At 47.2% G+C, this 14303-nt stretch overlaps 1 protein-coding gene across 8 annotated transcripts in view; it reads right to left on the reverse strand.

Annotated features, from left to right (window-relative positions):
- The window catches only part of DIP2C (disco interacting protein 2 homolog C), a 655955-nt gene that overhangs the window by 141614 nt on the left and 500038 nt on the right, over positions 1 to 14303 (reverse strand). For all 8 annotated transcript variants that reach the window (XM_075315465.1, XM_075315466.1, XM_075315463.1 and 5 more), the window contains one exon: positions 7203 to 7339. In XM_075315465.1, the coding sequence (XP_075171580.1) occupies positions 7203 to 7339 (137 nt within the window). The remainder of the gene's footprint in view (positions 1 to 7202; positions 7340 to 14303) is intronic.

The following is a 14303-nucleotide window of genomic DNA, read 5'->3' on the forward strand; positions in this document are numbered from 1 at the left end:
GGTTGTTCATCGTTCCCGAGGCAGCACACACCGCTCCGTGTAACACCCCTGGAACGATGAACTGCAGCTTACCTGCAGCCGCTGGCAATGCGGAAGGAAGGAGGTGGGCGGGATGTTTACGTCCCGCTCATCTCCGCCCCTCCGCCTCTATTGGCCGGCCGCTGTGTGACATCGCTGTGACGCCGAACGTCCCTCCCCCTTCAGGAAGTGGATGTTCGCCGCCAACAGCGAGGTCGTTCAGGAGGTAAGTACGTGTGACGGGGGTTACAGAGTTTGTGCGGCATGGGCAACAAATTGCCCGTATCACACAAACGATGGGGGCGGGTGCGATCGCAAATGCGAACACACGATAAATTGATATGTGTAAAGCAGGCTTTACTCTAATATACTGTATCTTCTGAAAGAAAAAATGCATTTTTCTCCACTTAACCATCATTTTACTCCCTGTACCTGGCCATTGCACTGTCTACGGAAGCTCAAGATCTCTGCACTCACTAAAAAACAACACCTAATAGATCCAGAAGCACAGAAGATTGATTTCAGTCTTTCTTAAGGAGGTTGGTCACCACTATTTTAAAAATGATGGCTTAACTTTAGGATAGGTCATTAATGTTTAATCGGCCAAGGTCCAACACCCAACACCCCCGCTGATCAGCTGTTCTCGAAGCCGGCGGTGTAGCAGGAAATGCTCCGTCCCGGAGCTGCCCCGTCAACTGATAGTGTCCACGGCTGGGTACTGCACATCCAGCTCCCCTTCAAGTCAATACTAGGTGGATGAGCAGTACCCGGCCGTGGCAGCTATCAGAAGCTGGAGCAGCTCAGGAACTGAGCTTTCCGGCTGCCTGCAGCCACTGGCACTGAGAACAGTTAATCGTCGGGGGTGCCGGGTCCTGACCAATTAGACATTGATGACCTATCCTAAAGTTAGACCATCAATGTTAAACTAGTGCTCAACCTCTTTAATTTCAGTTTTACTCCCAAGTGTAGCTTTATAGCTGTGTGAATCAAAGCATTTTGAATTATGTAACAGATAACCACACCTATAATAAGAAATTAAGTAGAGAATAAAATAAGAAAAGGAATTAAGACCTTTTTTTAACAAAATAATTACTTTGAAGAGGTTGTCCAGAATTAGAAAGCCGTCCACTTTCTTGAATTTTTTTCTTAACCCATTCAACCCTTAAAGTGAATCTGTCACCAGGTTTTGCTCCTTCATCTGAGGGCAGAATGATGTAGGCAAAGATATTTTGAAATTAACCAGGTTTATCTTACAGTAGATCACTGGGTGCAGCTGTTCTGACTTTATCTCAGAATTCAGTGTAGCAGAGCTGAGAGAGCTGTCCCTGCCCACACCAGGCTCTCTATACACATTGTTCATGGACTGTGAAGTGTCAATCACAGCAGGGGCGTGGTGGACTGGAGTCACACCAATGTTAATCACACAGCAATACACTTTTTAGTATGAGTAAACAATAGCTCGCACACAGGGGAGAGGCACAGATGTTTTTACTTTTTTAACCCTCGCAGCATGCGGTCCTCAGCTTATATTGTAAAATACAGGTGACAGATTCCCTTTATGTCTTTTGCACTCCAGGTTATGATTCTATCATATTATTCTGCTTGGTGTATCCTGTTTACAGCTTCAATTACATTAAGCATTACATGGAAAAAATCAAAACTACTAGAGACAAATTTTTCAGCAAAGTATATGCAGCACTTTATACAAAGATGACAGAAACATCCCTTTTTAAAGTCATTCTTATTGTTACTCTAGTATTTAGAATCCAGAAGGCTTCTTGAGTTAATAAGCGATGCTCAATATTTTTTATCGCAGTATACTGGCAATACAAAAAAAGGAAATCTATGGGTAGTAGCTATTGTGAAATTACGTAAACATGAGCGAGGTGGTGATCTGCAGCATCGATTAATAACTAGAGAAGACTACTGGATTCCAAATATAAATACCAGAAAGCCAATAGAAATTAAATTAAAAAGGACGTTATGTTCCATTTTTAATATTATACATTTCTTTCCTATTTAAAATTTAATTAAGTTATTGTTCATTATGAATTTTCCCTGCTTTCAGCTATTTGCCAATAGGTTTTTCTTTTGATATTATTTGCTTATATGTTTGCTTGTCGTTAATGTCTTTATTCAGTGTCGTGCCAATTTCATTTATTTTTGTGTCCTGGTAGTTTCATAATATTTTATTTCATGTGCTGTTTGTTTTTTTCTTTCTGGTTGATACATTTTTGCTCTTTGTTTCCCTAAGTGTTGCTTATATATGTCATTAATTAATTGAAGGATCCCTTTTATTTAAATAAGGGCTGTTTTCTGTACACTGTATCCATAATTAAGGCCTTTTTCTAGTCTGAAACACATAAGAAACTACTATGCTTGGAATTTTAAAGTTCTGATCATTTTTAATCAAGGATAGTTTGGAAAATCTTGTACTGTGATATAAGAGATAAATACCAATGGGTTATTATGATTATTTTCTTTAAAGGGTATCTGTCAGCCCAAACTGACCATGTAAATGAAGCACATAGTTTTGTAGGGGATATAGCCCTTATAAAAATCACACCTTTAGGCCCTGTGCGCACTAGTGCGTTTTACCCGCGGATTTGCCGCGGAAATTTCTTGAGAAATGTCTGCAATCTTTGTGCAGACATTTCCCAGCAAATCCTATGTGAAAAAAAAATAGCTGTGCGCACACTGCAGATTTTTCTCAAGAAATTTTCTTGAGAAGAATTTCTTGAGAAAATTTCTTGAGAAAATGAGCATGTCCATTATTTTCCGCAGGTACCTGTGGAATACCCCCGGAATTTCACTCCATTCACTGTAATGTAATCGCGAAATACCGGGGGTATACCGCAGGTAGCAAATGATGTGCGGTATACCCCCGGTATAGCCGCGATTTACCTGCGGTAATGCTCATCGCTGCCTGCGGTTTTGCAGGAAGCGATGTCATTATGCCATGAAGAGGAAGCGGAGCAGAGTAAACACAGACGTCACACTCCCTGGACGCCACACAGAAGCACTTCCGTGCGACCTCCAGGTGCCCGTGCAGTCTGTGTCCCGCTCCAGCCTCGCGGCTGCCTGCACTGCAGGGTGTCAGTGTGTGCCCGCAGTGTCAGCAGCTTGACACGCTGCAGCGCAGGCAGACACTGACACAGGCAGACACTGACACTGCACTGCAGGGTGTCAGTGTCTGCCCGCAGTGTCAGCAGCCTGTCACGTGGCAGCGCAGGCAGACACTGACATCCTGCAGTGCTGGCAGCCGCGGTGATGACGATAGCTGCTGTCAGGAGGTGAGATCATTACCTGCTGTGACGATCTCCTGCCTCCTGACGTTACCGCGGTCACTGCTGTCTATGGCCGTCTCGCGAGCGGCCCGAGACTGTCACTAGCGGTGACGTCACGGGCTCTCGCGATACTTCTGACAACGCAGCGGGCATAGAAGTCAGTGACAGCGCTGACGTCAGCAGTACAGGAGATGATCACAGAATGTAATGATCTCATCTAACCTCCTGACAACAGCGCTCGGCATCCCATGCAGTGACCTGGGCTATTGATGTTAGCTCAGGTCACTGCATTGCTCTCCCAGCCAATGGGGGACATTCTGTTCTTCATTGACTGGGACAGCGACTATGGTATGGATTGCTGTGGGACCCCCCCCCCCCTTATTGGATTACACCGGACGTGTTCTTTTCAATAAATTGGTGAGAGAGGGAATGTTTTGGGGAGTGTTTTTTCAAATAAAACTTTTTTTGTTGTCTATTTTTTATTTCTTACTGACTGGGTTGGGGATGTCGGGTATCTGATAGACGCCTGACCTCACCAACCCCAGGGCTTGATGCCAGGTGACATTACACATCTGGCATCAACCCCATATATTACCTCGCTTGCCAACGCACGAGGGCAACGGGATGAGTTGGGGCGAAGCGCCAGGATTGGCACGTCTAATGGATGCGCCACTTCTGGGGCGGCTGCGGCCTGCTATTTTTAGGCTGGGGAGTGTCCAATAACAGTGGACCTCCCTAGTCTGAGAATACCAGACCACAGCTGTCCGCTTTACCTCGGCTGGTGATGCAATTTGGGGGGGACCCCACGTTTTTTGTTTTAAATTATTTATTTAATGTAAAATAACAGCGTGAGGTGCCCTCTGTTTTGGATTACCAGCCAAGGTGAAGCTGCCAGCTGTGGTTTGCAGGCTGCAGCCGTCTGCTTTACCGTAGCTGGCTACAAAAGATGGGGGGACCTCACGTCGTCGTTTTTTTTAATTATTTATTTATTTATTTTATGGCTAAATACAAGGCTAAGCACCCTTTAGTGCTACATGAAAGTCACTAAAGGGTGCCAGCTTAGAAAATGCAGGGAGGTGGGACATTATATAGGTCTTTCTCATCTATCTATCTAATCATCTATCCATCTTTCCCTCTATCCATTATCTGTCTATCGATTATCTATATTATTTATTGCAAAACCACAGGGACCAACCTGCGGTAAATCCGCGGTAAATCCGTGGCAAATTCGTGGCAAATCCGCATGCGTTTTTCCCGCGGATTTTTCCGCAGGTGCGGAAATCTTCAACTCCCAGAAGTTTCTCAAGAAATTTTTTTGAGAAAAATCACTTTTCTAGTGCGCACATAGCCTTAGGCTACATGCGCACGCTGCTTTTTTTCCTGCTTTTTTGCTGCTTTTTTGGCTGCAGTTTTGTCAGCTGAACTTTCTGACATCTGACTTCCCAGCAAAGTCTATGAGAAGTCAGATTTGTCATGCGCACATTGCAGTTTATTTGTCAGCGTTTTTTTTGTCAAAAGTTTGTGACAAAAAAAATGCAGCATGTTCATTCTTCCTGCGTTTTTGTCAACATTTGTCACCCATTGAAATCAATGAGGGCATCAAAAACGCAGGAAAAATGCATGCTAATCACAAGTGGTGCATTTTACCTGCCTTTTACATGCGTTTTTGCTACCAAAAACGCAGGTGATTTGTCAGGAAGTGAGGTCAGGCAAGTGGTCCCGTCCCGTCCTCCATGTGTTCCCCGAAATACCGCTGTCCCCAGGGGAGATGATGTGGAGGACGGGACTATCAGCAGCGGCAGCAGCGAGGGGGGGATGGACATTGGCAGCTGAAAACATTGATTTTTCCCTCTTGCTGCTGCCGCCGCTGGTAGTCCCGTCCTCCATGTCTTCCCCGAAGTACCACTGTCCCCAGCATGCACGCACAGGGGAGATGATGTGGAGGACGGGACTATCAGCAGCGGCGGCAGCAGCGAGAGGGAAAAATCAATGTTTTCAGCTGCCAACGTCCATCCCCCTCTCGCTGCCGCCGCCGCTGATAGTCCCGTCCTCCCCGTGTTCCCCGAAGTACCGCGGTCCCCGCACAGGGGAGATGATGGACCCCTCTCACCGCCACCGCCGCTGAAAGTCCCGGGCTCCACGCTCCTGTCGTCAGCTCCACGCTCCTGTCGTCGGCTCCACGCTCCTGCCGCCGGCTCCACGCTCCTGCCGCCGGCTCCACGCTCCTGCCGCCGGCTCCACGCTTCTGCCGCCGGCTCCACGCTGTAGCGCGATCAGCTGAGCTGTCACTGAGGTTACTCGCGGCCACCGCTGCATTCAGCGGCGGCTGCGGGTAACCTCGGTGACAGCTCAGCTGATCGCGCGGCTGTCTTCATTAGCTGCATGGAGGTGACCGGAGCGGCAGTGTCTGCTGCTTCTCCGGTCACCTCCATGCAGCACTGCTGGAAGCGACGCTGGAGCATGCTGGATTACGCTGGACAAGGAGGGTTTGTCGGGGTTAATAAATTGGTAATGAGGGAATGTGTTTGTGTTTTTTATTTCTAATAAAGGATTTTTCGGGTGTGTGTGTTTATTTACTGTAATTTACAGATTAATCATGGAGGGTGTCTCATAGACGCCTGACATGATTAATCTAGGACTTATTGGCAGCTATGGGCTGCCAATAACTCCTTATTACCCCGATTTGCCAACGCACCAGGGTAAATCGGGAAGAGCCGGGTACAGTCCCAGAACTGTCGCATCTAATGGATGCGGCAATTCTGGGCGGCTGCTGACTGATATTGTTAGGCTGGGGGGCTCCCCATAACGTGGGGCTCCCCATCCTGAGAATACCAGCCTTCAGCCGTATGGCTTTATCTGGCTGGCATTAAAATTGGGGGGGACCGCACGCCGTTTTTTTTAATTATTTATTTATTTCTAATTTTTTTTTTTCCAATTCAACAAGCTTTATGGGCTTGTTTGAACTGAAAAATACATGAAACAATTGTTGACAAAACTGCAGCCAAAAACGCACCAAAAAAGCAGCAAAAATGCACCAAAAAAGCACCTACATTTTTTGTGACATTTCCAGGCTCTCTCTGACAAGGTGCAGTTTTGGCTGCAGTTTTGGCTGCAGTTTTGGCTGCAGTTTGTGAACACGAAAAAGAAGCAGCGTGCGCATGTAGCCTAAGTGTTATAATCGCTGCCTCTGAACTGCAGAAAATTACGTTTAATCAAATATGCAAATTAGGGTGCTCTGTGCACCCTGGGTGTGGCCAAGATAGTCAGCACACTGCTCTGCTCACTTATTTTGCATGTCCCCGCCTCCATCCCTGGTAATGGACAGTGCTGGCTTGTCTGACAGTGTTATCTGCAGATGGTGCTCACTCCAGCATTCAGCAGGGCTGTCAATCACCAGTGAGGGAGGCGGAGCCATGGAAAGGCAATCAGTGGAAAGTGCACTGAACCTCTTGGCCACACCCAGAGTGCACCAAGCATCCTAATTAGCATTTTTTTTTTTTACTAAACTTACATTTTTGCAGAATGGAGGCAGCGATTAGAACACAAAAGGTGCAATTTTAGGGACTATATTCCCTACAAAACATGTTACAGATTGTACAATCGTTTCACAAATGATCAAATGCAACACAGTTGATCCTGGTCTAAATATTTCATCTGGGGTCTAAGTCATATTAATATAACATGTAAGATCATGTGGTGAAAAGAGTGAAAAGTTTCTATTTTCTACCAGATGAAATGATGGGAAGACGTCATCCAAAAAAAAGGATGATCTCAAGAAAGTTCTATCCATAGAAACAAGATTTTTAATAAAGCTCAACTGTCATTCTCGCTGCAGAGTATGGAAATATGTGACTGCAAAAGTGACGCCAATCCGTTATAGTAAACGTGGACACAAACCTCAAAGGTGTTCTTGGTCATACCGGAAAGACCGTAATAGGAGGTGCCCGTAGCGAGCGCGCACACACACAGCTCTCCTATCTCATCCGTCCGACATAACTGTGGAATCCCATCAGGCTTCACCGAGCACATAATAGCTGAAATAGATGGAAAAGAAGGTTATCATCAAACTGCTTTTATTGTATTAATAACATTATTCTTTTTTTTTATGTGATTTCCCGTTCATAATAGTCATTTTCTATACAAAATGCTGAGTTAATATAGTGGGGCCCTTGTTTCCATCTCCAAATAAGAATGGCAAGAGACTAAAAAAGAGCTGTGCCGTCTACGGCTCTATTCACATTTGGGAGCATGAATTCTGACTGAGGCAAATGGAAGCAGAAATGGCTCCCTATTATAGGGCCTTTCTGGTGCCCTTTTTTTTGTCATTTCTTAATGTGGAAGGAACTTGCAGAACAAGTTCAATTTGGGCATGAGTTACACTTGTCTGGTCCTAAAACAGAACAAGTGGATCTCCCAATCGTACATGTGGACTAAAGGGGGCTTTACAACGATATCGCTATCGCTAACGATATGTCGTCAGGGTCACGGAATTCGTGACGCACATCCGGCGTCGTTAGCGACGACGTTGCGTGTGACACCTATGAGCGAGTGTTAACGATCAAAATTACTCACCTAATCGTTGATACTTCGTTCATTTCCCAAATATCGTTGCTGGTGCTGGATGCAGGTTGTTCGTCGTTCCTGAGGCATCACACCTCGCTACGTGTGACACCCCGGGAACGACGAACAACAACGTACCTGCGTCCTCTGGCAACGAGATGGGCGTGTTGTTAATACGGCTGGTCTCCGCCCCTCCGCTTCTATTGGTGGGCCGCTGTGTGACGTCGCTGTGACGGCGAACGAACCGCCCCCTTAAAAAAGAGGTTGTTTGCCGCCCACAACGACGTCGCTAGGCAGGTAAGTATGTGTGACGGGTACTAGCGATTTTGTCCATCATGGGCAGCGATTTGCCCGTGACGCACAAACGACGGGGGCGGGTGCTTTCATGAGGGGCATCACTAGCGATGTTGCTGCGTGTAAAGCAGCCTTTAGTCTTACACAGAAAACCTATAAAGCCTTCTATAAGCTCAACAGAAAGTCCATACACCCAATACACAGGGCTTTAAAGTGGTAATATAGAACTGTTTAAAGACTTGCTCCATCACTGTGATATTGATTAGCTATTCTTGGGACAGAATGTCAAATCTGTGGGGGTCAAACACGCAGTACTCCACTGATCAGCTGTTTTCTGCTCCTCCGGTTGCCAGACATAAACCATTATGAAGCTGAATGATCAGCTCCGCACACTATACAATGGCCATTGTTGGGTACTGAGGATCAGGTCCACACACTGAAGTGGCTGTTGTTGTGTACTGATGCCATTGTTGTGTACTCCAGATCAGCTCTGCACACTGTGTAGTGGTCATTGTTGGGTACTGCAGATTAGCTCTACACACTGTGTAATGGCCGTTGTTGGGTACTGAGGATCCGCTCCGCACACTGTGTAGTGGCCGTTGTAGGGTATGGAAAATCAGCTACGCACACTGTGTAGTTGCTACTGTTGGGTACGGAAGATCAGCTCCGCACGCGCTGTAGTGGCCGTCGTTGGGTACTGAGGATCCGCTCCGCACACTGTGTAGTGGCCGTTATAGGGTATGGAAAATCAGCTACGCACACTGTGTAGTTGCTACTGTTGGGTACGGAAGATCAGCTCCGCACGCGCTGTAGTGGCCGTCGTTGGGTACTGAGGATCAGCTCTGCACACTGTGTAGTGGCCGTCGTTTGGTACTGAGGATCAGCTCTGCACACTGTGTAGTGGCCGTCGTTGGGTACTGAGGATCAGCTCTGCACACTGTGTAGTGGCTATTGTTGGGTACTGAGGATCAGCTTCGCACACTGTGTAGTGGCTATTGTTGGGTACTGAGGATCAGCTTCGCACACTGTGTAGTGGCCGTTGTTAGGTAATGAGGATCCGCTCCGCACACGGTGTAGTAGCGTTGTTGGGTACTGAAGATCCGCTCCGTACACGGTGTAGTGGCAGTTGTTGGGTACTGAGGACCACCTCCACACACTGTGTAGTGGCCATTGTTGGGTACTTCAGATCAGCTCCGCACACTGTATAGTGGTCATTGTAGGCTATGGAAGATCAGCTCCGCACACTGTGTAGCAGCTATTGTTGGGTACTGAGGATCAGCTTCGCACACTGTGTAGTGGCCCTTGTTGGGTACTGAGGATCAGCTCTGCACACTGTGTAGTGGCCGTTGTTGGGTACTGAGGATCAGCTCTGCACACGGTGTAGTGGCTGTTGTTGGGTACTGAGGATCCGCTCCGCACATGGTGTAGTGGCCGTTGTGGAGTACTGAGGATCAGCTCCGCACACTGTGTAGTGGCTATTGTTGGGTACTGAGGATCAGCTCCGCACATGGTGTAGTGGCCATTGTTGGGTACTGAGGATCAGCTCTGCACACTGTGTATTGGCCGTTGTTGGGTACGGAGGATCAGCTCCGCACACTGTGTAGTGGCCGTTGTTGGGTACTGAGGATCCGCTCCGCACACTGTGTATTGGCCGTTGTTGGGTACAGAGGATCAGCTCTGCACACTGTGTAGTGGCCGTTGTTGGGTTCTGAGGATCAGCTCTGCACACCGTTTAGTGGCCGTTGTTGGGTACTGAGGATCAGCTCTGCACACGGTGTAGTGGCTGTTGTTGGGTACTGAGGATCAGCTCTGCACACGGTGTAGTGGCTGTTGTTGGGTACTGAGGATCAGCTCTGCACACGGTGTAGTGGCCATTGTTGGTACTGAGAATCATCTCCGCACACGCTGTAGTGGTCGTTGTTGGTACTGAGAATCATCTCCGCACACGCTGTAGTGGCCGTTGTTGGGTATTGAGGGGAGCAGCTCTGCACACTGTGTAGTGGCCGTTGTTGGGTACTGAGGATCAGCTATGCACACTGTGTAGTGGCTATTGTTGGGTACTGAGGATCATCTCCGCACACTGTGTAGTGGCCATTGTTGATACTGAGAATCATCTCCGCACACGCTGTAGTGGCCATTGTTGGGTATTGAGGAGCAGCTCTGCACACTGTGTAGTGGCCGTTGTTGGGTACTGAGGATCAGCTCTGCACACGGTGTAGTGGCCATTGTTGGTACTGAGGATCAGATTCGCACACGCTGTAGTGGCCGTTGTTTGGTATTGAGGATCAGCTCTGCACACTGTGTAGTGGCCGTTGTTGGGTACTGAGGATCAGATCTGCACACTGTGTAGTGGCCGTTGTTGGGTATTGAGGAGCAGCTCTGCACACTGTGTAGTGGCCGTTGTTGGGTACTGAGGATCAGCTCTGCACACGGTGTAGTGGCCATTGTTGGGTACTGAGGATCAGCTCTGCACACTGTGTAGTGGCCGTTGTTGGGTACTGAGGCCAGCTCTGCACACGGTGTAGTGGCCGTTGTTGGGTATTGAGGAGCAGCTCTGCACACTGTGTAGTGGCCGTTGTTGGGTACTGAGGATCAGCTCTGCACACTGTGTAGTGGCCGTTGTTGGGTACTGAGGATCAGATCTGCACACTGTGTAGTGGCCGTTGTTGGGTATTGAGGAGCAGCTCTGCACACTGTGTAGTGGCCGTTGTTGGGTACTGAGGATCAGCTCTGCACACTGTGTAGTGGCCGTTGTTGGGTATTGAGGAGCAGCTCTGCACACTGTGTAGTGGCCGTTGTTGGGTACTGAGGATCAGCTCTGCACACTGTGTAGTGGCCGTTGTTGGGTACTGAGGCCAGCTCTGCACACGGTGTAGTGGCCGTTGTTGGGTATTGAGGAGCAGCTCTGCACACTGTGTAGTGGCCGTTGTTGGGTACTGAGGATCAGATCTGCACACGGTGTAGTGGCCATTGTTGGGTACTGAGGATCAGCTCTGCACACTGTGTAGTGGCCGTTGTTGGGTACTGAGGCAAGCTCTGCACACGGTGTAGTGGCCGTTGTTGGGTATTGAGGAGCAGCTCTGCACACTGTGTAGTGGCCGTTGTTGGGTACTGAAGATCAGCTCTGCACACTGTGTAGTGGCCGTTGTTGGGTACTGAGGATCAGATCTGCACACGGTGTAGTGTCCGTCGTTGGGTACTGAGGATTAGCTCCATTGTTAGGTACTTTTTATCTGTAGGTGACCATCAGGCAGGCACCATGCACAATAGATGGTCTGGCTGCAATAGGCACGTTTGCGGACTCCTATCCTATGTGTTCAGGAGCATTTGAACTATAAAACTAGACATTCGTGAAAGAAAAAGTTCTACTAAAGTCAGAAATCCCTGCTCCTAAGTGGAGATGTTATTAGTTCGGGCACGCTGCCCTCATGTATCTGTCGTGTTTGCTCTTCAGCATATCATTTAGGATGTGTTTACACAGATAAGTACATATACATAGTAAGATGCGCAGACGCGCCATGTTTATTTAATTGTACGTCTCATATGTCGAGAAGCATTACAAGTAAATGAGGTAAACAATTCTGGTTTTGTTATTTCAGATTTACAAAAGAAAAACTAAAGGAGATGTTGTCCTCCCGCTGGCAGCGAACGAGTGCGGAGCGGAGAGCAGCTGCAAGCAATCTCGTGTAACGCCATCTCTCACATGCTACACTTTTCCTTTTTCGAGAGATCGCCTCAAACAATGTGGTTAGCTCAGCTGTAGATGCTATCCCTCTGGCACACCCAGACTATGGCCTTAGATGACCAGAGGGAATCATCATTGAAAACTGTAAATCTACCTTTTTTTATAAGACGTACAACATAACCCGGAGAAGATTGCATGGGTATGAATGCACGGGAGAGCAGTTTATTACTTGTACATGAATGTCAGAAAAAACATTTAGACAAACGGTACATTTTCATTGAGCTTATCATTATTAAAGGGAATCTGTCACCAGGATTTTGTCATCTAATCTGAGAGCAGCATAACATAGAGGCAGAGATCCTAATTCCAGTGATGTGTCACTTACCAGGTTGCTTACATAAAATCACTGATTAATCAACAGTAGATTATCATGACAGGACTACTTGGTGTGTTGCCAGGTAGTCCAGCATATGCATGAGCACTGTATAACTGCTAGATCTGCAGCAGAAAAAACATTGATTTTATCAACAGGACAGCAAACAGCTCAGTAAGTGATACATCGCTGGAATCAGGGTCTCTGTCTCTACATTATGCTGCTCTCAGATGGGAGAGCAAAACCTGGTGAAAAATTCCCTTTAAGTGGCAAAAACTTGTTGGCAGAGTCCCTTTAAATTGAGATTCGTGCTGCCCTGATCTGGCATCCAGTCCAGTCCTCCATGGCAGCCAGCCTCAACATAAACAGGGAATGGGGAGGTGGTGATTATGTGCCACTTGTATGCCTGGCATATAAGACCACACATCAGCTCCTTCCATGTGCCGCTGGAGCCAAGATCAGGATCAGGGGGGGTGGCAGTTTAATGTTGTTTTTCCATACCTCACTTGAAGAAGAAAGGTTGCATTGCAGCCGAAACACTGTATATTTTTCAGCCTTTCTATGTTACTAGATCGAAGCTGCAACCCACAACAATTTGTGTCAGGAGTCAAAGAAAAATCCTCTTCTCAATATAGTCCCAATATAGCATGCAGAAGTACCAAATGGAACTTTTAATGGATTCCTAAAATATGCAAAGGCATAAGAAATAACTATAATAATAAAGTGCAAGTGCCAAATAAACAGTGCAAAAGTGCCATGTATATATACAAAATTGGCATATCTCACCCAATGCGAAGTAGATCCCGGGATTTTGGGGCACCATGCTAATTCAATAGTCTTTCCACTGCAGGTTCTCTAAATAATCCATATTAGAATTACTCCCCTGATGAATCCTTGTTCCTAAGGAGGAAACGCGTTGGGGGGCCCATCTGTTTTCGGGTAACACTGTAATTGGGTGCTCCCCTTGTCAGAGCGGAAGCTATAGATGGGCCACAACAGTGAAGTTAGATCCATTCCCATTCTCCACTGCTTCATTGTGAACTTGGTCTCTACTTCGGAATGGGTGAGATCTACCAATTTTATATACATGGCACTTTTGCACAGTTTACTTGACACTTGCACTTTATTATTGTAGCAATTTTTATGCCTTTGCATATTTTAGGTATTCATTAAACGTAAAATTTGACATTTCTCCTTTCTGTGGTACTGTTCTGATAAAAGCCTAGTTATGGTACCTCAGATACACTTCTTCATGGATCTTTTTTTAACAGGTGGGAAGTTGCCCCAAGGGAGTATGGAGTTAATGGTGTGGTGCACGGAAGAACGGCCTGAATTAATGGGGATGCCAAGTGTTATGCGGGCTTTACACGAGACGAGCTATCGTGCGATGCATCGTCGGGGTCACGGTTTTCGTGACGCATTGTACACGACGTCGTCTCGTGTAACACCTCCGAGCGACGCAGTATGGCTCACAAATCGTGAGTCGTGTACTCGTTGCTCAGTTTTAAAATATTGTTTAATTAAAATGGCGCCGGTTGTTCATCGTACCCGGGGTAGCACACATTGCTCCATGTGACACTCCGGGAACGATGAACACAGCTTACCTGCGGTCCCGCGGCTCCCGCCGGCTATGCAGAAGGAAGGAGGTGGGTGGAATGTTACGTCCTGCTCATCTCCACCCCTCTGCTTCTATTGGCCGGCGGCTGTTTGACGTCGCTGTGACACCGAACGTCCCTCCCCCTTCAGGAAGAGGATGTTCACCGCCCACAGCGAGGTCGCACAGCAGGTAAGTACGTGTGACGGGGGTTTCACGACTTTGTGCGACACGGGCAGCGATTTGCCCGTGACACACAAACGACGGGGGCGGGTACGATCGATCGTGAAAACGCACGATTCGTCGACTCGTGTAAAGCCCTCATTAGACCCTTAAGCTAAGGATGCATCAATTTTAACTCCTTGATACCCAGACAAGTACTAAGTAACACTGTAACAATGGATCTCTCTGCAAGAATATATGAAAAGATGGTGGTGCCGCCTTGTTTTCCTTTCGTTTGCCTCTATGCATTCTCATCTTGTAGAATCTCTC

This window comes from Anomaloglossus baeobatrachus, chromosome 6 (genome assembly GCF_048569485.1).
Source record: "Anomaloglossus baeobatrachus isolate aAnoBae1 chromosome 6, aAnoBae1.hap1, whole genome shotgun sequence".
Taxonomy (NCBI): Eukaryota; Metazoa; Chordata; class Amphibia; order Anura; family Aromobatidae; genus Anomaloglossus; species Anomaloglossus baeobatrachus.